The sequence below is a fragment of the Penicillium riverlandense genome, assembly GCF_028828495.1.
Source record: "Penicillium riverlandense strain IBT 135883 chromosome Unknown utg000003l_segment0_segment0, whole genome shotgun sequence".
Taxonomy (NCBI): domain Eukaryota; kingdom Fungi; phylum Ascomycota; class Eurotiomycetes; order Eurotiales; family Aspergillaceae; genus Penicillium; species Penicillium riverlandense.
Window position 1 is genome coordinate 6,069,757 of NW_026643196.1, and position 22,765 is coordinate 6,092,521.

Below are 22,765 nucleotides of genomic sequence, written 5' to 3' on the forward strand. Positions count from 1 at the left end.
ACCTTATAGGATCATAGATCGAGCAAATGATAATAATAACAGCTTTTCAACGAGGAAGTATGGTTCATGATTCTCTCCGACGAGTCCTTCAAATACCGAGATCCACACTCGGGGTACGCCGAGTTAGGATTCGGGTTGTCCCGAAACAGCACGGGCCAACAGACCCACCACTTTATGCACGAACGGTGTGGTGTCTACTGTAGTGAGGTTGTTACGGTAGGGCTTTTCCAGCAAGCTGGTCGCTGGTCCAACGAGTAGAAGCAGAGGAGATATGGGGGTCGATTCGTTTTCTCGCTTCTCAGTCGCCAGGGGCTTTGCTAATCTGTAACTTGAATTGGGGGCGGTGGCATTCCTCAAGAGCGAGAATTGTTGTCGAAACAGATGGGGCGAATCTCCTGGTTATTCTATCACTTGGTTAATTGTTTGGTGGAAATAGGCTTCTTGGCATCGTCGCATGGTCCAAGGTGAACGTTTAGAAGCGGCGCAACAACCAACCGCGACGCACCACTAGAGTAGCTGATCGGCCGAGCAGGGCTGAGGGAACGTCGAAAACGGCGACAACCCAAAATGGAAGGATACCACGGAGACATTAAATGAGCAGAAGGGTGTACTAGATGTCTAAATGATCTCCCGCAGTAGAAGGACTATCTGGGGGTGGGCAAGGCATTTACCCGCCCAATCAAGAAAGGTCTGGGTAAAAGATTCTAGTTGGGATAGACTATCTGTATAGTGCAGATGATAGGGTAGCGATACGATATTATGGTCATGTCTAGCTCATATGGTTCTTTCTTTGGAGAAAAAGGTTCATGATGACGAGGCCATGTCCTTCGCTAAGATATGTAGTTGACTCACACACTGTCGAACCACAATCCTGACGGAGGCATAAAGAGCGCTTGATCAGGAAAACCCCTGACAGGATTCAATTGATAACTCCTCTATTGAAATATCGCTAACAGATGTATAAAACCGTCCGACGCCCGCTACAGCCCATTGCAGATGGTACAGACGCACAAAGAATTGTATCGACAAAAGGACATCTCAGCACAAAATCCTGATATACCCAATCTATTATTAGATCCCTCAGCGGCAGTTGCAAAAGGCGGCAATACATATTTCAAAGTGCTTGGGTATTTGTCCGATTTGGTCAAATACCTATTGGTTTGAAGACCTCACCATTGGTTTCTGGGCTTGGGCCACACCAACCGTAAAGATCGCAGCGACATTGATTAACTGGAGCACAGCTACAAAAGTGGTCAAAGCATTAGCTTAACAAGCTTCACTTTGGAAGAGGGAATGGGCGTACTCGATTGGAGGCATGCCAAAAATAACATGCCACAGTTTCTCCATTAACCATCCAATCCCATAACTATCAGACCACTCAGCCTTGACAACCCATTGCAGGATTCGATTGTAATCTTTCCATGGCCTCTCTTGAATTCTCTCTCTGGTCACCGCGAATTGGCCACAGCATTTATGCCCAAGTTGAGAGGGAGCTGTATCTGGGTCAACTCCGAAAAGCTCGGAATAAATTTCTGGGAAATTGTCGGTGAGGTATTGGTAGTCAATGTCGGTTTGTTGAATAATGGAGGGATACAGGCTGTTCGGACATCCCGGAATGGACAAGCAACGCAAATTCACAAATCCTTTGGCGTCGATCGCTTCGAAGCGTAGATTTGGGATCTGATTCATGGTTTTTGGCCCAGCAACGTCATTGTGCCAGTGTTCCTCCTTGCCATGGATGAAGATGGTGTATGGGTGAAGACTGTCATAATGGTCGACAAGATAGCTGAGATAAGCGCTGGCTTCGTGGCCCATGTTCGTATATGGAGCAAGGTAGCCGTCTTCGGGCACATCAGCTAGTGAGTAAATGTACGGGGTGCATTTGCTAATAGGTGATATTAAAGTCAGCGACTGCATGTTTGATTAGTCTTTGATCATACCTACAATCTTTCACAAAAATCTAGAACCCAATTGATGTCTTCGTCGCCCGCTTTGGAAACGACGAGACCGACATCATCTTTCCGCTTAAACGGAGGAACATAGATAGGGATTTGCTTAGAAGGTTGTGCCACCACTCTTTGCCCTGGTGCATAAGAAAAGTCAAGCCGCACGAAGAGAATCAGGAGAGTTAATGTGATCAAGATGGAAACCCATGTCTTTCCGGAGTGCCTGGATGACCGGGATGAGATCAATGGAAACCTGGGTTGGAGCATGACAATGTGTATGATGAGGTTAATTCTGACCGTCTGGAATATTATTCCTAGGGAGGATGACTTTAAATCATCGCTGAAGTAGTAGTTAGGGTTTATTGTCGATGAACCCCACCCCGATGGGTCTCAGATCCCGCGAGACATCCAATACACCCTCGCACTCAGGTCTAATAATAAATAAACCCCAGAGTTACAGTGCTTAGTCCAATCCGCTGTGAATGTGGCCACTCACGTCATGATCGGGAAAGTTTGAAACTGGGTCCAGGTCACATCTTGACTACTGACTCAGTCCGTAACCCAGCGTGATTTACGGGAGGCCTAATTACATTTCGAGGCTGGAAAACTAGTAATTTCGGGCTACAATTCAGCCTTGCAGAAGCGGGTAGTAGACAGGGCTCGCATTACTCGTAAAACATCCCCCCGCCTCGTATTCAGATGAGGTCTAGCTCCTCTTTTTTTGCCTTCGTGACGACGCTGCGTGGCTGCGCACAAAGGAAAGCTTAAATGACGAAGAACCGGCGGGATCGCCTGTGGAAGTGACGAGAAAATCTCACGTTGAGAGAAAGAATTGATGGTGCTATCTAACTAACAACTGGAAGGTGAAAGACTAGCAGTAACTTAGTGGGTAGTAAGTAAACTATCGAAAGAGGAAAGCCATAATATGTAATCAACCCGGGAAAAGTGGTTAGCGCCATGGGGGCTAGCCTTGGGAGCCTTGCATCTTGAACGTGTCGCGCACTAAATATAACCATCATGATCAAATATGTCCTAGATAGCTATGATCATATTATCATCGTAGTCAACCTTGTATGGTGCAATCTGTCCTCTGTCCTCTTGGCCCCAGCAGATTACCGTATGTAGCGAAGATCCTACTCGTACCTGCTACTACATAACGATAATAATATATCTGGGCCGGCCACGCCGAGGAGATCGTCGAAAGCCTTGCCCAGTGATTGTTATTGGCCAGGAATAATCGAGGGGTGTCCTTCAACACTTTCGTACTCGCGTCCCGTACTCGCGGCTCCCCTTCAACCCCCCGTCCCGCACATATCATCACATTCTCTCCGCGACAACGTGTGAGACGTGTAAAGGAGGATCCATGATCGCGTCAGTCTTTTCCTCCACGAGGCAGTCCACCCCCGGACTCGTCCTGCTGGGTGTGCTGCTCTGGCTCTGCGCGATCTCCGGCGCCCATGCTGAGGAGACCGCCTTTTACAAGTCGGTGAGTACATAGTCTATCGCGATTGTATGGCTTCATTTTTTTTTTGACCCTCACCACTCCTCGCACAGAGACCCGATCTCTACCCTCTCAACTTGAAAATCGAACGCAGCAATGCCAAAAAGCTGAGCCCCGGATACTATTTCATCACACCCTACTGGGAGGCGAGGAGCCCGGGTCCGTATATTTTTGATAATGAAGGGGTACGTCTGCTTCACATACGCCCGCGATGCACAGGACCAAAAAGGAAAAGAAAAGAAAACTGACGAAAAGCAGCATCTCATATGGTGCGGCTGGGGCAATTCAGGGGGAGGTGTTGCCCATGGCATGCATGTCTGCAAGTACAAGGGCGCAGATCACTTGTGTTTCTTCCAGGGCAATCAGCAAAAGGGCTACGCTCGCGGTCATGGTGTCATTCTAGACAACCGCTACCGCATCGTGCGGTCAGTGCAACCCGGTGGCGGAATGGCATCGAGTGATATGCACGAGTTCCGGCCCGTCAACGACGGTAAGACGGCCTTGATGACTGTCTACCAGCAGCGCCAGTTCGACATGACCCCCTGGAACATCAAGACCGGCGTGGGTTGGGTGATGGAGAGCGTGTTCCAGGAAGTCGACGTGGAGACTAGCGAAGTAGTGTTTGAATGGCACTCGCTCGACCACGTCGACCCTTCGATGAGCTATACGTTCCCAGCGCATACCGATACTTCTGGTACTGGGTTGAAGGTCACCGAGCCGTGGGATTATTTCCATATCAACTCCATTGACAAGAACGCCGACGGGGACTACTTGATTTCCTCGCGCCACACCTGCGCTATCTACAAGATTTCCGGCAAGGACGGCAGCGTAATTTGGCGGCTTCATGGTGCTGACCCATCCTTTAAGAATATCAACTTCAGCTTTTCGCAGCAGCACGATGCGCGATGGCTATATGAGAACGCGACGCACTCTGTGCTTTCGCTCTACAACAACGGTGACAACGGCTTTAATCAGACGCACGCTTTTTCTAGTGGTATGATTATTCTTATCGATCATATCGACAACACCGCCACGCAGATCCGTGACTACGGGCCTCCTGGTAAGCAAATGCATAGCTCTAGTCAGGGAAATTTACAACGCCTACCGAACGAGAATGTTGTGATGGGATGGGGCAACAATCCCTTCATATCGGAACACACCGAAGATGGCGAACTGGTGATGTGGGCCAGGTATACATTCAGCAATACGATCATGAACTATCGGGCCCAAAAGTTTGAGTGGGATTCTGACCCGTCTGACTCTCCCGCCCTATGGTCTTATGCCCGATCCCCCGAGCCCTCCTCTCCAACGAGCTTCTATGTCAGCTGGAACGGCGCCACGCGCGTCAAGACCTGGCGATTCTACGGCGCGGCAAACATGACAGGTCCCTACACGTTCCTAGACGAGGTGAACAAGACCGGGTTTGAGACTGAGTACACCAATTCTAGCTTCTATACCTGGACCAAGGTGGAAGCGGTAGACCGGAATGGTGACGTTCTGCGTACCTCACATCGCAAGTACACTTTTGTTCCCTCGCCGGAGCTACGCGAGTCCTGTCGCGATAAGACCTGTCTGGACGCGAAATCCTTCGGCTTCCCTGGCGATGACGGTGCTACTTCTACTATTCCGCCGGCGAATGTCAACACCGTGCCCTGGGTCGATCCCGATAGCCCAGAGATCTGGTCGCGACCGTCGAACCTGCCGAAACAGACCGCGGACACTCATTACGAGAACTGGTCTGTAGACCGTACGTTATTTTTCTTCTTCTCTGGTCGAATTCATAAACTGACGTTTGATCTAGGTCCGACCTTTAATGCAGGTCTGCTTGCCGGCGGCGCCTTGATTCTGGTGCTGATAGCTGTCACGGCAGGCGCCGTATATGGCATCCGCTACTGCCGGAAGCGCCAGCAGCATTCCATAAATCTACATGACGAGGCTGCCGAGCCCTTGAATGGCATGGCCGAGCGGAAACCCTCCCCACTGCGGACGGGCAACATGCCCTGGTGGCACTGGCGCCGGTGGACTGGAGAGGACGAGGAGCCGCACTACTTCCCGCTGTCGGAGATCAGTGAACGGGAGTAGACGGGATGGATTCATTCCTTGTACATATATTTTGGGAATCGACTGCATTTGGGTGGTAGCGTATCATTTGTATAGTCCTGGGTTATAGATGATTTTGGTTTTGTATTTAAGTTTTGGAGGGAGGCAGACAACTGCGAGAGACAGACACGATCCAAAATGCCGTGAATTGTATATATTGTTCAAGTCGGGCATTACTGTCACTAAAAATCCGGGATTGGTAGGGTATGAGCTGTGCAGCCAGCACATTTGGCTCTCAAGTGTGTCGGAGATCTTCGCTTGCTGCGTTGGGCTCCTTGCATACCTCTTGCAGGGACAGGTGCTGCCTTAGGCTGGCAGGCCTGTCACACCCACTATTCCACGAACTTGCAGCCTCGCTGAAGGAAAAGAAATCGGGTACATATGCTAAGATATAGACAATAGCTGTTACGAGTACTCCCGTCGCTGCTTCGACAACATTCACATTTAACACAAGCGCAATAGTATCCACCACGCTAACAACATTCACGACAAGCACAGAGGTAAGTTAATATCGCAAAGCTCTTTAATATGTATTGCTAACCTAATATTATAGACTATAACTGATACTGCGACTGTGGAAGCTCCCGAAGCAACCTACTATGCTGCTTTTCGTACGTTCCCGCCAGTTTGGTCAGTTACGTAGTTGTGGCAAATGCATATACCTGCTGCGTGGATTGTTTAACGTACTCTAGGACCTGCACTGGTTATCTCTTTCTCTCAGGCGGCGGCGGCTGCTATCTGAATATTCCAGCCAACACCATGTGTGATCCTTCAAACAACAGTAGGGAGTACGCCATTTCGGGAAGTGGCTCCCCTAATACGACTGGTAATTCTAATTGTGGGTCGTACTCACTAGTTTGATTTATCAACGCTTGACAACCAGCGCTCGAACATCTATGCGCGGGAAGGAGGGGGATATTTCTTCGGTTCGATTCGGAAGGATTCCTGTTAAATGCCCTATGGATAGGATTTTCATCGAGAGAAATGGAGTAGCGAGCGCCAAGTGCATCATTTATCATCTACCAGTCACATTCCGTCGCTGCTAGTCCTCAGCGCCTCTAGCACATCACCTTGGTCAATAATCCCATAGATAGAGGATGTTGTTATCCCTGTGGGAAAGTGAGCTAACAGGATACTATGGCTTCCTTATGGTTATCGCCCTAGGTGTGCCGCGATTCATGGCAGTTTACTTGCCCTAGGACACACATCAGGGGAATCTCTCTTACAGGATTTCGTGTATAGCAGGTGTCAATGATTTCGATTTTTGTGCTTTCTTCTATTTTCTAATCTCTTTGTTGAAGAAGGGCCTGGGAGAAGAAGAGAATTTATATTGCTCTAGGTCCTATGGAATGTGCTATTAAGTTCTACGTGGTTCCAAACCTCATAAATCGTCTCAGAGAGACAACCATCTCATCGAAGCCTTGCATATGAACGTGATTCTAGACACACTCGACAGAAAAGCGCCAGACTCTATGCGGTGAAGATACGGACCGGTCGCCGTGTTTGCTGGGCTTACATCGAACCTTCTAGTCGGGCCTCTACAATAGTTCCACCCTCGTGTATCTTTCATACAGGAGTTATAAAATAGACTTGTATTAGGACCTAGGAGGTACAAAAGATGTCATTTAACGTACACTATATCATATTTAGTATTTAGTTTAGCGGACTATGAGATTAGGGTTCGAAACAGTTTCTCTGTTTCCGGCATGGAAGGCACTAACAGTCGCCACTGTACATATGTCTATTGATATTGTCAAAATCCAGAATACTGTAACCTGGTTCCTTGCAGGAGAAGCAGAACAAGAGGAGCGATCAAACATCACCACCATGGCTACTACCTCTGCAACCGCTTCTTCCTGTAGGTTGAGTGCAAACATTAACTACAGTACTGTACATTCGTCTGGAGTCATTCATTGAAAATCATAAACAACCGGTCCAATAATAATGTAATGTTCTTACTAACAGTAGAAAGCCTCACGCGAAGCCTCAGTGGCTATCATACCATACGATCCTAGTATTGGGTAAACATTGTTAAAACTGGACGTAACTTTCCACCAACTGTTTTATGACCCCCTCAGATGGTTGAATAGACTTTGAATAATGGGCTACCAAGGTGGAGGGGGGGCACCTGTGCCTCGTAGGCCGCTTAGCTATGCTATGATGATAGATTATTAGGTATGACCGCTGGCTCTGAAACACTGGTCTCTTGACATCTGCATACAGCCACGCCAGGGTACTTTATGCGACGAATTCTTGAACGGCGAATGCGGGGTTTCCGATAGTATTTATCCTACGAATTCGGCCGGTAGACCTAGCGCAGTCACCAATACTAATTATCATCACTCGGTGACCCATGGTGCGGTGACAAGGGGGGCTGTATACCTGAAGAAGCTACGATGCCTTCAGATGAAGTGGACGCTCCTTCGCCGCATTACGGACTGTACTATTATCGATATGAGGGATATCAACAACTGAAAGGCTATACTCGCAAAAGTAATCCCTGCTGAAATGTATCGTATTGCCTGATAGTGATTAATGAGTCATTGTTATAATACCGTATCGCTCCAGAGAATCATTAGAATTTAGGTGATTGTATAACAAAAGAATGGCCAACGCATTACGAAACATTAAAATTCAATCAATCTTTCTAGGAACTAATCGGACCCTCAAAGAAGATGAAACCTTCCTATTTGGCCAAGGGAAAGATGTGAGAGTCTCACGCATACATAGAGGCAGATAGCGTCTTCGAGGTGAATGGTCAATATTAAGAACAGCTATAGTCGACACGGCTCTAGGTACAAGACGTAGCACAAGGACGCAAAGAAAGGCGCTTTTTCGCGTCCAGGGGAGACCCAGATAAGCTATGTAGGTCTGCCGTCGTGTGTGTCCGTGACAAAACAACAATCCCAACTGCTGCGGCCAGGCATCATGCTCCCAGGTGTATATACGGCGCCCACAGGAGAGGGAATCGCAGCCGCTTTGACCGCATCTCCATTATTGACTGGTGTGCTGTGACCGCCACATCTCTGTTCTCGATCCCTCTTTCAATCTTGTCCTTCAATTGCCCGTAGAATCCCGTTGCCATCTCCGCACAGGCATCATCATCCGTCGGCCACATGGATGCAATTACGTGACTGAATCCCGCCATCTGAAATCCACTGGCTAGGTGAAACCCCTCGTCTTCCAGCCGTCTAGCCCGGGTCTCGGCCGTCGAACAGGCTGACAGGTACGCTATTCTCGCTCCTTGCAGATGGAGGTCGAACACCTCTCGTACACTGAGGTTATCCACAGTCGCCGCTGCTCCGTGGTCTTTCTGCAGCAAGAGGCTACTGTTGAACGGATCAGTATAGTCGGACACTCCATGACCGGCAAAGTGAAGCATGTCACATTGTATCAGTCTCTCCAGCACCATTTTGGCGTCAGGCTGATTAAGTGTCTCTGTCGAAAACGTAGATTGTGCAACCATCTCAATAGCCGCCTTCTCGTTTTCTACCCCAGGAAGATCTCTTTCACCCGGGGTCCGGGGCATCGTCACTACCAAGAGTTTCGGTGGGTCTAACCTGGCTGTTGCCGTTGTTCCCCCTTCCCTCGCATAGGTGAGAGCTTTGATTGTTGGGGCGTAAGAGGAGATGGCCCAGCAAAGAGTATTGTCTGATGATCCGAGCGTGTGAATACCAGCGGCGTGGAAAGGCAAATAGGAAGCAATCCCAGCGCCAATCCACCAAACACGGGGAAGATTGCCAGGATTAGGCCTCTTTCCAGTGTAAATGTCCTGCAAAATCACTTCCACACAGCTCGACCACAGCCATCGCAAGAATTCCAGATGTTGTTTATTTTTTTTGCCCTTTTCCTGTGGATTACGGTATGTTGTCAATTTCTGATTCATCCATTTTGCCGTATCTTCCGCTGTTAAGTGAGGCAATCTGATCGACTTCACAGCCGAGTCGCTGACAATGATAGCATCACTGCGGATATCTGACACATTAACTACGACAATCGGTCCTTCTGCGGCCTGTGTCTTCAGCTCGTCCAACGTCGGCCCGAGCAGAAACCGTTCACATCCATGCAGCTGTCGGACGCTAGCAATGCATTCGTCCAATTCCTTGACCGCCGCTAGGCGTCTTTGGACCCTGTCTCGCCGCACGCTCACATCTTCGGCTTCATGCATTGGCGTGTTCACTTCGTTGCGGAGTCGGTCATAGGTAGCCGCCATCTCCGGGTGTGACTGTTTCAGTGCTGAAATGTCGCTGCGATCGTCGATAAGCAGGCCCATAATAACTCCACGAGCAAGTTCCAACAACTGGAGAGCTTCAAAAGCGTCACCATTGGACAGGAGCGAAAGACAGCAGGCATCTACAGCGAGACCAGAGAATTTCGCTGCCACAAAGTGCTGGTCACCACGGCTCAAGGAGCGATTATTCATTACGGGAATAAGATTTATTGCTTGCTTTGCAATGTTTAAGGCTTCGGACCAGTCACTTCGCTGTCTCAATAATCGAACCGCTCGGCTGGCTGAACCAAGTCGACGGAAAGGTAAACCGGTGTGGCAGTTCCAGGATTGTTGGAAACGCCGTAAGGCCTGATCCTGATCGTGTGGTCGAGCCGACCAAGAAAGATGATTTCCCAGATTGTACAACCATTCTGCCAGCGAAGGATGGTCTTTTGGTGCGAAATCCACTGACTGTTGCGTTCGTCGGATTGATTCCTCCAAGTCTGCCATCTTTTCTGTCCTCTCAAACCGACTCGAAAGTTGGACTCCTAGATTGTTAAGATACATTGCGTAGCTTGGATGGTCTTGTGGGGTGACATCCACAGCCTGCTGGGTTCGCCGGATTGATTCTTCCAAGTCTTCCATCCTGTCTGTCCTCTTAAACCGACTATGAAGAAAGGATCCTAGATTGTTCAATAGTGATCCTAGCCATGGGTGGTCTTGTGGGGTGATATCGATGGTCTGCTGTGTTCGTCGGATTGATTCTTCCAAGTCTTCCACCCTATCTGTCCTCATAAACCGACTGTGAAGTTGGGAACCTAGATTGCTCAATAGCAATCCTAGCTTTGGATGGTCTTGTGGAATGATATCCATAGCCTGCTGTGTTCGTCGGATGGATTCTTCCAAGTCTTCCATCCTGTTGGTTCTCTTAAACCTACTCGCAAGTCGGGTTCCCAGACTATTTAGATAAATTACTAGGTTCGGATGATCCTGTGGAGTGATATCCACGGCCTGCTGAGTTCGTCGGATTGATTCCTCCAAGTCTTCCATCCTGCCTGTCCTCTCAAACCGACTCGAAAGTTGGGTTCCTAGACTATGTAGATGAGTTGCTAGGTTCGTATGATCCCATGGAGTCATATCCACGGCCTGCTGTGTTTGTTGAATAGCTCCTTGCAAGTCTTCCATCCTGTCTGTCCTCTCAAACCGACTGTGAAGTTGGGAACCTAAATTGTTCAATAGCAATCCTAGCTTTGGATGGTCTTGTGGAATGATATCCACGGCCTGCTTTGTTCGTCGGATGGATTCTTCCAAGTCTTCCATCCTGCCTGTCCTCTCAAACCGACTCCAAAATCGGATTCCTAGGTTGCTTAAATAAATTGCTAGGTTTGGATCGTCCCGGGGAATGACATCCACGGCCTGCTATGTTCGCCGGATTGATTCTTCCAAGTCTTCCATCCTGCCTGTCCTCTCAAACCGACTCGAAAGTTGGGAACCTAGATTGTTCAATAGTGATCCTAGCCATGGGTGGTCTTGTGGAATGATATCCGCGGCCTGCTGTGTTCGCCGGATTGATTCTTCTAAGTCTTCCATCCTATCTGTCCTCTTAAACCGACTGTAAAGTGCGGAGCCCAGATTGTTCAATAGTGCTCCTAGCATTGGATGGTCTTGTGGGGCGATATCGATTGTCTGCTGTGCTTGTCGGATAGATTCTTCCAAGTCTCCCACGCTGCCTGTCCTCTCAAATTCCGCTATAACATAAATTAGCCAAACACTTATGCAAAAATAAACCCGTGGAAATGAGGGTCTCACAGGTTCTCGGGTGTCCTGATTTTGGAGACTTCTGGCTGGTATATGAGTTGTTGAGAACAGGAATATCCTCGGTCTGGGCATCGCCGCCAGCGCGCTTAAGGTTACCTTGGCTATTAATCTTTTCCTCATGTAGTTGCTTATCTTCGGTCAGAGTTGTAGAAGAAAGACAATCCAGATGCTCAGAAGCTTGTATTGCCTATTTATGGTTAGAATTCATAACCCGTGCAGGATGATGCAATGTTACTACGGAGATTCAGGACCCTTAAGCGCCGCGAAAACCGAACTGATGGGAAGAACTTACGTCGGTCGATATCGTGATTCGAACTTCTTTCACAAAGTTCATCCATCCAGGGAACTGTCTAGAAATTAGTGCCAGCCGAAAGGGATGTGAAGTCGCCGAAGTCATACCTGTGTACGTGCCCAGATAGCTAGCCGATCGCCCTTCTCAAGAAGGGGCAAAAAGCCACCATTGGTGCTGTCGTTGTCATTCCGCTCCCATATGACGGTTTGATGTTGCCAAGCCCGTTGAATTGAGTTTCTGGCAATTGGCACGCTTATCACCGATGGAACTGTCTCTCTATCCCCATTCCTCTCATGAGGTATGTTTTTAAAATACAATCCCTGCTCCTGGAATATCTGTCCAAAGTCTTCTGGGCACGACATGAGATACACATCATCAGACAGACTGTGGGAACTTGAATTCGCATCCTCCAGCCATGACCCCAGAATGGACATCTCAAACCAAGACCAGACTCCGTCCTGCGGATTGGAGCACCATCTTTGATCATGGCTGATAATACCAAACTGGACGACGGAGACGTGGGCTGGAAGCGGAGGCGAGACCAGATATAGCGCAGTCCAACTGTCTGAGGCTGAAGGAGCGGGCACTGGCGGTATCTTCACTATCTGCGCTCGAGTAGCGCATGGTTGGAGACCCACCGGGCTACGTGAGTTCGGCATCTTGTTTCAAGATGTTGCGTGGCCGCTGTCTGTCCCGGATCTTGCAATATGAGGAAGGAATGGTCTCTGTGTTTCCGGACATCTATTTGGTATGCGACCGTCAGGTGGATTATGAGCTAGTCGGTCCCTGTCCTTTTCTCGCGTGGATGACAGAGTAGCTCCACCCGCAGCAGGGGCGTCCAGCGCTACGAGCCTGCCACGTCGACATCATTCGCGCCGATCTCCAAGCCACACACACTCCAATGCATTTTTCACTGATTGTCATTCCAAATCGCGACTAGAGTGATCGATTTCGGCGTCGCTTCCGGTTTGATCTTTGGAGCCAGCGGGGAGAACTCACCCTCAGCCTACGAAGGTATGATAAGTAATGAACTGACGACACACTCTGTCAAGTAAGCCACCTGAAACTCTATTCTGGCTGGCGCATGCGTTCCAGCGGGGAAACCGCAGGTTAGGGGCCTAAAACGGGTAAACTGCATTACGAGGGCTCGTGCACACGGGAGCGCAAAGAGGAGCAGCCGAGGCGAAGGCAGAGGATGGACGAGTTGAGTGACGCTCATAGCAGGGAACACACACAGAGGAGAGCAAGGACACAACCGGCATATGGCATACATTCAGGATAAAAGCGAAAACAAGGCATGCAGCAATACTGAAGATTGATGTGTGTACATGTACTATCATGTGGTTGGAGATAGTGTAAATTCGCAACGTTGCCTCTGCTAACAATGGCCCGGTATGGGGCCTTTGGCTACCGCCTATGCAATCTATCAGGACACAGCCGAGCTGGGCTTGGGTGCAAATGTAGGGGCAGTGCATGGCTCGCGTCCATTAAAACCCGTAGTCCGCCATTGAATCGTAATGCAAGCACCAACATTCTAATTCGTGAAATTAAATGCACTCTACACTCATTTGTGGCACATTCTTGTCTTCCGAGTCGATACGCCTCGGGCGATTCGTTCGAAATATAGATGAGCCTCAGCAAGACTTCCTCGATCCGGACTGCAATGTTCCCCTAACCTCCGTGATCGTTAAACCCCACCTTCACTTTGAAGGAGTGCAGCACAATGCTAAAGACAAGTCTTTCACGGCCATGTTGACAAGTCTGGTGTCGACCTCCCGCACAAAGCGCAACGATGCATATACTCAGATCAGCACGGACCAAGTCATAACTTATCAACTCAGCAATTCAGGGTCGTGGTTCAAGTCAGCGGTCAAGTCGGAGGCTGTTCATGGATGGCTTAACGAATCTATTGAGCAGGGAGACGACATCTACGTCGTAGTGGGATATCACACCATGAGGGATGCAAGGATCATAGAGGGTGTGGCGAATTCGGCCGATACATCCGCCTGGTTAAAACTTCCCGTGGGAGAAGCGCTCGCTACAGCCGGTGTTGGGATGCCATTGGGCAGTGTGGCCGACCCAGCTGTTGAGGCCCAAAATTTCCACCAAGAAGCTGTTCAGAGACGATTTGTGGCGGTCGGCGAGCAGGTCTGTGCAGTGCAGTATCGCAAAGTACGCTTCAAATGGTTCTCGAGTCGCGACCTAGACAAAACCTCACTGGAGAAGAACAGTCGTTGGAAGGTGTATTGGAATGTGCGAGGCCAGGAGATTGGCACAAACGATGTGGTGGAAGCAGACCTTCAAGACGAGTTAGAGTTGGAGGACCATGAGCGATACGTGTACGACACGGAGCAGTTTTTGATTTAATAATATGATGATATATCTATCGTAACTAGGACAAATTGGCGATACCGAATCACGCAAGACATCGTAGCGGCCTTACGGATTCATTTAGCAATGGAACTCATAAAGACTGTACGAGAAACATCATGGATATGTATACTTGTTTTCGTCAAAATAGCGATTCATATTATCTGACCGAGTGCCAAACCGGCATTTGCTCCATAAATTGTTGACGAGCGGTCTTTTTGGACCATCCTTCAGCAATTTGGGCCCTTCGGGTGCTAGACGTTGTTATTAAGATGTGGAATTCATCCCAGAGGAAGACGGCCATCTCATCCAGGTAGAGACCGGGCTTTGCATATAGGTGATCGCAGAGCGCTTCAATCATCAGCGGTGTTCCGGATCGTCTTCGGCCTATTCAAGTAGGGGGTGCAGGGACGCTTCCAAAATGCCGCAAGTTTGTTGCTGCAAATATTCATGATTGTAAGCTTGCTGCATTCAGCTTCTTCGGGCCATTTGAGAGATGGTGAGGGACTGGCTCTCTATCATATCACGGATGAGATACAGTTCTGAGAGGGGGAGCCTTGGAGCCATGTTGCATGTTTCGAGCTTGGATGGCACTCGAGAGTCAGAAGGGAGGACGCTTGTTGGCTTGGGCGGAGGATAGCAGCAGCGGGTGGCACGCAGGCGGCAGCGTATAGCACTTTCGTGTAAATTACACCATACAAAGTTCTCACCAAGGTGATGTAAAATACGACGTCTATTTTGGGAAGCGGAGGACTACTGATGAAGGTGAGTGGGTGCCTGAGGTGTCAGCGCCCACCGCCGTTGTAGATAGACCTTTCCCTTCTGGGAATCTAGGAATACCATCATCATCTCTCTCCGCTTCTTCTTCTGCTCTTCCTAGTGATCCCCGATTCCAGGTCTTTGCCATGCCGGTCTCCGACTCCCCCTGAGCCACGACCGTCATCAGGTTATGAGCCCGGCTTCTGTTTTGGTTTTTATACCAGACAGGGTCGGGATCTTGCTGCAGGACCTGTGCAAGTCCATCATCACTTTGACTTCATTTCCCCCACCAAAACCTTTATCAAATCGCTTCAAACTTCTCATGAGCATTCAGAAGCTCACCGTCCATCATTCCTGAAATTTTGAGCCCTTAGGGTCGCGTTTTTCATCAAGATATCGCTAGTTGTGCGATCCATCAACATTCAGACAACTTTTTCAGACCCAGCGACATCAGAGCGCGTGGGCCACCGTCACCGTCACCGACAAGCAGAGAAGACCCATTGGCATCTGATCGTGGGCCACTGCCATCGTTTCAGCAGAGAAGACCCAGCGACGTCTGATCGTGGGCCACTGCCATCATCGTTTCAAAACAGGCTATCCCGTCCTGTCGTTTTCAAAACTTCATCATGGACTCTACACGTCCACAACCGTCTGAGACCGTTCGGGCTCTGCTCGCTGCAGGCACCGACTACACCAACTTTACTACTACGCCGACGTCCCAGATCACTCAGATCACAGACGTCCCTGATACGTATCAACTCCACAAGCTTGAGAACCCTCTCTCCGATCCAGAGCAGTTCGACGTTTGGTTCGACGCCTGCACCTCCATCCTTCGTCAGAAGGGCATGCATAACCTTCTGGACATCAAAGTTCCACGACCCCAGACTTCCGACAAGGATAACGCGAAGAAATGGGTCAAGTCCTCTCGTGACGTACAGTCTTGGCTTGTCATCAACATGACGAATGAGATGTACCAGCTCATCAAAGCACAAGGATTCCAGATCCAATTTGCAGACGAATTCATCCACAACGCGAAGGCCGTATTCCAGATCCAGGGTGTACGTGCCGCACGCCAGCTGATTGACAATACTCTGTTCATCAAACGATCTGACTATGGATCTGCCGTTCAGTTCGTGAAGGATCTTCGCACTCGCGCTTCGCAGTGCACCCAGAGAAATCTGGGAATGCCTGCATTTTTCCTGGCCCACATTCTCCTGAAGGGCATCAAGGACGACATCCCACAGTTCGTGGAAACCAAGCTCTCCAACATGGACGACACCGTGTCCGACGTCAATACCTTCACGATCAACAACTTTATCAATCTTTGCAACGACATTCTTCGGACGCTTGCATACACCGACTCGAACCTTCAGATGGCCACCGTACGTGCCACCCCGACCAGCTCTTCCTACCAGACCCAGAACCAACCCCGCGACAAGAACGCTCCGTCTCGTGGTACCAAACCCTACGAATGGGCCAAATCCTGGATTGGCAGCCCTAACCAGACTACCACAACTGGCAATTGTACGTTCTGTGGTGGGAAGAATCATGGTCCAAAGTCTTGTTTCCATCTTGTGCCAGAAGTCAGACCTGAGAACTGGAAGTCGCCAGCAGGCGTCTGGGTATACGGCCCATGGAAGAACAAGACCTGCCCAACTGGCCCCATGCCTCCAAACTTCTGGAATACATACAGAAATTCCCCGAAGCCAGCGACGTCCCAGCCAGCGACACTGACGTCGTCCGTCAATGACTATCAGCCCAAGACAAATACGGAACCAGTTGTTTCGAATTCCAAAACCCAGGAAAACCCGACGGTGGTTTCAGCTATTGAACAGAACTCTTACCACTACAACATCACTGGCCTAGCCATCGCTGTGACAGCTACTACCGACGACGGTCTGTATTCGTCCACACAGATTGAGAACCATACGAAGAAGGAATGGATCATTGATTCCGGAGCTTCCCGCCACATCTGCATTGATGAGGAGGCTCTCGTTGACTACACCCCATACCAACCGCATGAAATTCCCTACACATGGTCTACATCTGACGGCCGGAAGGCAACTGCTGAAGGGTATGCCAAAGCCCGCATCAACATGGCCCTACCCGACGGTTCGACTAACGAAATCATTGTCAACTGCGTCTACATGCCAGATGGTTTCTACAACCTGTTCTCTACGACCACCGCGATGGAAGATCATGGTATTGGATGGCTCGATTGGAAAAACACTCTTCATGACCTCCACAACAATGATACAGTATGTGGGTATGCGGTACGGAAGAATCGTGTGCCATTCATGCAAACCACAGATCTCACCCCTGTCTCTACCCCCAACGAATTCCAGGCTTCCATCATGGCATCAGCCATCACCCCTGAGCTAGCCCACCGTCGACTCGCACACGCTGGCCAGCCTAAGCGAAAGGTTAACCAGAATCTTCTCTGTGAAGAGATAGACGGCCCGGACAACTTCGACTGCGAAGCATGCCGACTTGGGAAGTCCCGCCAGATCATCTCTCACCAGCCACAAAATAGGGCAACCAGACCATTCGAATTCATTCACATTGACCTACAATCATGCTCTCCCATTGGAATTGAGGGTATGCGCTATGTGCTCGTCATCACAGACGATGCCACACGCTGCCGTTTTGTGATCTTCCTCAAATCGAAAGACCAGGCTTCTGACGCCCTGATCAGCTGGACAACCCAGGTCCACAATGCCTCCACTACAGGCCACTGGCCAGCTGAATGGCGCCTAGACGGCGGCACTGAATTCAACAACTTCCGCACCTGGGCCCAGACTACCGGCCAACGTTGCGAGCCAAGCGTTCCGTACGGACAGAGCCAGAATGGTGTCTCTGAATACACTGGTTTTCTCCTGATGCAAATCGGACGCACCCTCATGATCGAATCGAAAGCACCAGAGTTCTTATGGCCTGAAGCCGTGAATGCCGGCACCTACATCCTTAACCGAATCCGCCAACCTGGGGAAGACGAGTCCCCTACCGAAAAGTGGTGCAAAGGACTTGGGCTTCGCACACAGGGTCCACGATCTCTCCAGTTTCTACGCACCTGGTTTTCAAAGGCCTACGTCCACATTCCGCATGAGAAGCGCGTCAAATCTCGCAAGATGGAACCACGGGCATGGATCGGCCACCTCGTCGGATATGAAGGTGAAAACGGCCACATCTACCGCATTTATGATCCTAAAACCAAGAAGGTAGTCCGTCGACGCGACGTCATATTCTGGGAGGAGGATCTGCCTACAACAGACATATCCAACCAGCCGATCACGATACCCGCTGCCATTCCGCAATTGCCTCAAGAACCTTCCGATTTTCAGACTCAGGAGACGCTTGTTGTGGACCAACGAACAGACACCTCGACAGTTACCACGCATCCCCAAACCGCTGAGAAATCTACCCAAGTGTCTATCGCCCGTCCAAAGAAGGTTACAATTCGACAAGCCTCCCGTCCCCAGTCTTTACCACATCGACCGCCTCTACAGAGCCAGCGAACTCCTATTGAACCGCGACAGCTACATCAAGCTACCACATCACGTTCTCCTTCAGATCAGGCAGCACCTTCACTTTCCCCTACATATCAAGCTGGCCCGTCACTTTCTCCTACGTTTTCTGAGCAACCAACCATTATCCAGTCTATTGAACGTACGGCCACTCCGACGAGGGAATCGACAGCGATAGAGGACAACTCTCCACCGGCTGCCCCGACCACAGTCCGCCTGACGAGGCACACGTTCGATTTCACCTCTCTTCCACAAATGAAACCATTACAACAGCCGCGTTCTCAGGCTGAATTGTTGAAGCCGTTTGGGTCTATCCGACCCCCTCACCGCGAGGCACTCTTTGAGAAGAACCTCCAAGATTCCTTACGTGGAGAAAGCACTGAAACAGGAGCCTCAGACCACTTTCAAACTACAGAACCAACTCCTGACCATGAGCCCTTACTAGATCATCAGTCCCGACAGGTCTCGTCCGAAGACCCTCTCAACGAACCCGTGATGCATCCCACCATCCCACCGACGATCATCCACCCTTCCCTACCTTCCCAACCGTCGAATCCACCTCCACCACGACGATCAAGCAGAAGAACGAAAGGAAAGATGCCAGAGAGATACGGACTGCCTGTGTATTGGAACAAACACAACCATGAGCTTCAGGGGGGTGAACCCATCGACTTAACTGAAGACACACCACCGCCAGGCCACGCTTTGATTTCTATGGACCAACGATTGAAATCCTTTGAAATCCGCATTCCCACAAACCACACTGAAGCCATGGCCTCTCCGCAGTCAGAATTTTGGAAGCAGGCTATGACCAACCAGGTCACCAAGTTGCAAGCTGCTAAGGCCTGGGAAATGGTTCCTAAGCCGCCAAAAGCCCAAATTCTACCCGGCAAATGGGTCTATGATACGAAGGTCGATCAGGATAGCTACATCACAGAATTTCGTGCCCGTTGGGTAGTCTGTGGGAACTTCCAAAAGCCAGGTCGCGAAATCGACGACAAATATGCTCCCGTTGCCACAGCACAAGCTGTTAATCTTTTCTTCACCTGTGCGGCTAGCAAGAACTGGCCGATCGTCCAACGAGATGTGGTAACCGCCTACCTAAATGCAGCGATTGGGAATCGTGCTGTATTCGTCGTCCAACCTAAAGGATTTGAACAGGCTGGAATCAATGGAGAAGTCCTAGTCTGCCAACTGCTCCAAGCTCTGTACGGACTACGGCAATCCGCAATGCTTTGGCATTCCACCTTCACCAACGAATTGAAAAATCATGGTTTCGTGACGTGCGACGACGACGTCTGCGTTTTCCGAAAGCAACTTGACGATGGTTCCTACATGCTCCTATTGATCTACGTTGACGATACCCTCGCTACAGCACACACGGAGGAAATCATTCATGAATTCTTCAACAGCCTATCTTTCAAGCTGAAAGAGCTGGATTTCAACCGTTTCTTGGGCTGCTCGGTAACAAGAACTAACAAGGCCATCATCGTCACACAGAAACCCTACATCGTTGACCTCATCGAAAGCACCGCCATGACAAATGCCTCCCCCGTTCCTACTCCAATGATCAATAACTACAAATCCCCTCCGACGTCTGATACTCTTGATCCCACTCCCAATCCTCTCGATCCCGCTCCTAACCCTCCCCCTGATCACGATGGATATGCAAGTGGTGGGAAGCTTGGGTACGCAACAGACGTTGGAAGATTGCAATGGCTGTCCCTCAAGACGCGCCCAGATATTGCATTCGCCGTCAACAAACTACAGAGACAGACGTCCGCCCCTAGAGAAGTCGATTATCATGCTGTTAAACGACTAATCAAATACCTCCATGGAACGCCTGATTTAGGCATTGCCTTTGGAACTGAACCTACTATGGAACTCCAGGGTTTTGTCGATGCATCATTCGCTGACACAGAGGACAGTAAGTCGACAGAATCATACGTTTTCTTCATAGCCGGAGCACCCATATCATGGGCCTCACATCGCCAGCCTACCGTTGCCCCGTCATCCACGGTTGCAGAATATTACGCCATGGACTCTGCGGTCAAAGAAGCTCTATTCCTCAAGAAGCTCACCGCATTTTTTGGACTCCGGAATCATGACCAACCAATCATCATCTACACAGACAGTGATAACGCCCTCACCCTGATTCAGAAGAAAGGATATTCGCCCTCTACACGGTGGATGGCAACGAAATATCACTTTGTCAAAGAGACAGTGGAAGAGGGACACATCAAATTCGTCCTCATCCCCAGCGCCAACAATACGGCCGATGGACTGACGAAGCCCCTGACCACAGACGCATTTCTACGATTCAGAGATCACCAACTTAGGCTTGTGAATAGCCTCAAAAGTATTCTGACTGACGCCACCTGATTGGCCACAATTCCCTGTCGTTTTATGCCCCAGTTTCTATCCGTTGTGTACTCCAAATTGCCCTCTGCTTTTCTACCCTGTTTTTTGACCCCTACCCCGGCGCGGTGCGCGCTGAGGGGGGTGTGATGAAGGTGAGTGGGTGCCTGAGGTGTCAGCGCCCACCGCCGTTGTAGATAGACCTTTCCCTTCTGGGAATCTAGGAATACCATCATCATCTCTCTCCGCTTCTTCTTCTGCTCTTCCTAGTGATCCCCGATTCCAGGTCTTTGCCATGCCGGTCTCCGACTCCCCCTGAGCCACGACCGTCATCAACTACGACTAGACTATATTTGGATTAGGGTGTTTCAGGCTAGGGTTCGGGAACTAATCCGTATGAGGATCTTGGTATATCTGATTTCGAATATCGCTGAAACTACTTTCGTATCTATATGTGTAATCATGCAGCATGATATGGCTCGGCTAAAAATCCTCGTCCCCGCGTTCCAGCCAAAACTAGAGTATGCCCACTGTTTTGCGCTCTACTCCCTCGGAATGCTTGGGGTAACCTACGTTTACCACCTTTCTGCTGCTCTCAGCATACCAAAACTCGTCCGAAAAGTTTAAATCAGGGGAGCACGAGATTCCATAATGCCATCAAATGAATCCTTCCCAGCCATTCTTCACATCCGATACTTCATCGAGCATGTTGAACCAGATCCAACGCCGCCAGGTAAAGGTCTCTCCATGAAGCTGCGTGTTTCAATCAATATACCAGACAGAGAGGTACAATCAGACGACGTTACAGAGGATGACATTCCCACTCTGAACCGAATCCTTACAGCTAGGCCACATACCGAATCCTTGCAGCTAGGCCACCCGACCCTGGTGCAACAAAAATGCTGGGGCTAAAAGGATAGCACGTACACTACGGGTTTCGGGTACAAGAAAGCCAGACAATACTTGATTTTTCAAGAATCAGTTCGTGTATCATTCTGATCTACTTACGGCCCAATCGTCCATATCAAGCTCTCGTACCTTACCTGACCTACAAGTGTTCTACCCTAAATAAGTAGATCATTAGCAACCAACAAACATGTCTAAGTTTTCCACTTTTATGATCCTTCTCTGCGGTACATAAACACTACTACTAATAGCTCTCTACAACCTATACTTACTTGGTCGATGTTAGGTATCATCACCGCCGTTTCTGCCAACCTGCCGACCGAGGACTCTAGTATCTTGAAGTGTACGGAATGGTGCCTCGAAAATAAACTTCCCTTAAATTGTGAGATCAGTGCCGTCCTTAAAGGAGGCCCCTGTTATCAATGCGGCCCTTTGAAGACGGTCGCCTCGGAACAGCTTTGCAATGGTAAATGCGTGGATTCTTCTACAGATCCAGACAACTGTGGGAAATGTGGAAGTAAAGTGAGCCTAATACCCCTATCGACCGCGATCTGTCTACCATTGTCTACCTTTGCTAATTTGCACATTGCCACGTAGTGTACGGATGTACAGACTTGCGTGTCGGGCACCTGCACATGTCCAAGCGGCCAGTCACTATGTGGCACCGACGCTGCCGCCATATGCGTAGATACTTCTACAAATTCTGACAACTGTGGGCAATGTGGAAATCAAGTAAGCCTAATACTCCTATCGACCGCGATCTGTCTACCACCGTCTACCCTTACTAATTTGCACATTGCCACGTAGTGTACGGGTCTCCTGACTTGCGTGTCGAGCACCTGCAGATGTATAAGCGGCTCAAACAACAGTTGTTTGTAATGTGGAAATCAAGTAAGCCTAATACTCCTATCGACCGCGATCTGTCTACCATTGTCTACCTTTGCTAATTTGAACATTGCCACGTAGTGTACGGATGAGCAG

At 49.6% G+C, this 22,765-nt stretch overlaps 5 protein-coding genes across 5 annotated transcripts; 3 read left to right on the forward strand and 2 right to left on the reverse strand.

Annotated features, from left to right (window-relative positions):
- Positions 1-1,266: 1,266 nt before the first annotated feature.
- On the reverse strand, positions 1,267-2,213 carry N7474_006119 (DUF3431 domain-containing protein; the record flags this gene model as incomplete). The annotated part of the gene is made up of 2 exons (XM_057197534.1): positions 1,267-1,885; positions 1,945-2,213. 2 exons carry the CDS (start codon positions 2,211-2,213, stop codon positions 1,267-1,269), a joined length of 888 nt encoding a protein of 295 aa, XP_057054930.1.
- Positions 2,214-3,309: 1,096 nt separating this feature from the next.
- Positions 3,310-6,289, forward strand: N7474_006120 (arylsulfotransferase family protein; the record flags this gene model as incomplete). Its single annotated transcript, XM_057197535.1, has 7 exons — positions 3,310-3,432; positions 3,501-3,632; positions 3,706-5,194; positions 5,249-5,515; positions 5,950-6,047; positions 6,101-6,158; positions 6,240-6,289. The coding sequence occupies 7 exons, from the start codon at positions 3,310-3,312 to the stop codon at positions 6,287-6,289; spliced, it is 2,217 nt and encodes a 738-aa protein (XP_057054931.1).
- Positions 6,290-8,473: 2,184 nt separating this feature from the next.
- On the reverse strand, positions 8,474-12,526 carry N7474_006121 (CHAT domain-containing tetratricopeptide repeat protein; the record flags this gene model as incomplete). Its single annotated transcript, XM_057197536.1, has 5 exons — positions 8,474-10,980; positions 11,236-11,505; positions 11,567-11,762; positions 11,868-11,921; positions 11,975-12,526. 5 exons carry the CDS (start codon positions 12,524-12,526, stop codon positions 8,474-8,476), a joined length of 3,579 nt encoding a protein of 1,192 aa, XP_057054932.1.
- Positions 12,527-13,418: 892 nt separating this feature from the next.
- On the forward strand, positions 13,419-14,234 carry N7474_006122 (uncharacterized protein; the record flags this gene model as incomplete). The annotated part of the gene is made up of 1 exon (XM_057197537.1): positions 13,419-14,234. One exon carries the CDS (start codon positions 13,419-13,421, stop codon positions 14,232-14,234), a length of 816 nt encoding a protein of 271 aa, XP_057054933.1.
- A 1,388-nt stretch (positions 14,235-15,622) lies between these two features.
- N7474_006123 (uncharacterized protein) lies at positions 15,623-20,902 on the forward strand (the record flags this gene model as incomplete). The annotated part of the gene is made up of 1 exon (XM_057197538.1): positions 15,623-20,902. The coding sequence occupies one exon, from the start codon at positions 15,623-15,625 to the stop codon at positions 20,900-20,902; it is 5,280 nt and encodes a 1,759-aa protein (XP_057054934.1).
- Between the last annotated feature and the right edge of the window lie 1,863 nt (positions 20,903-22,765).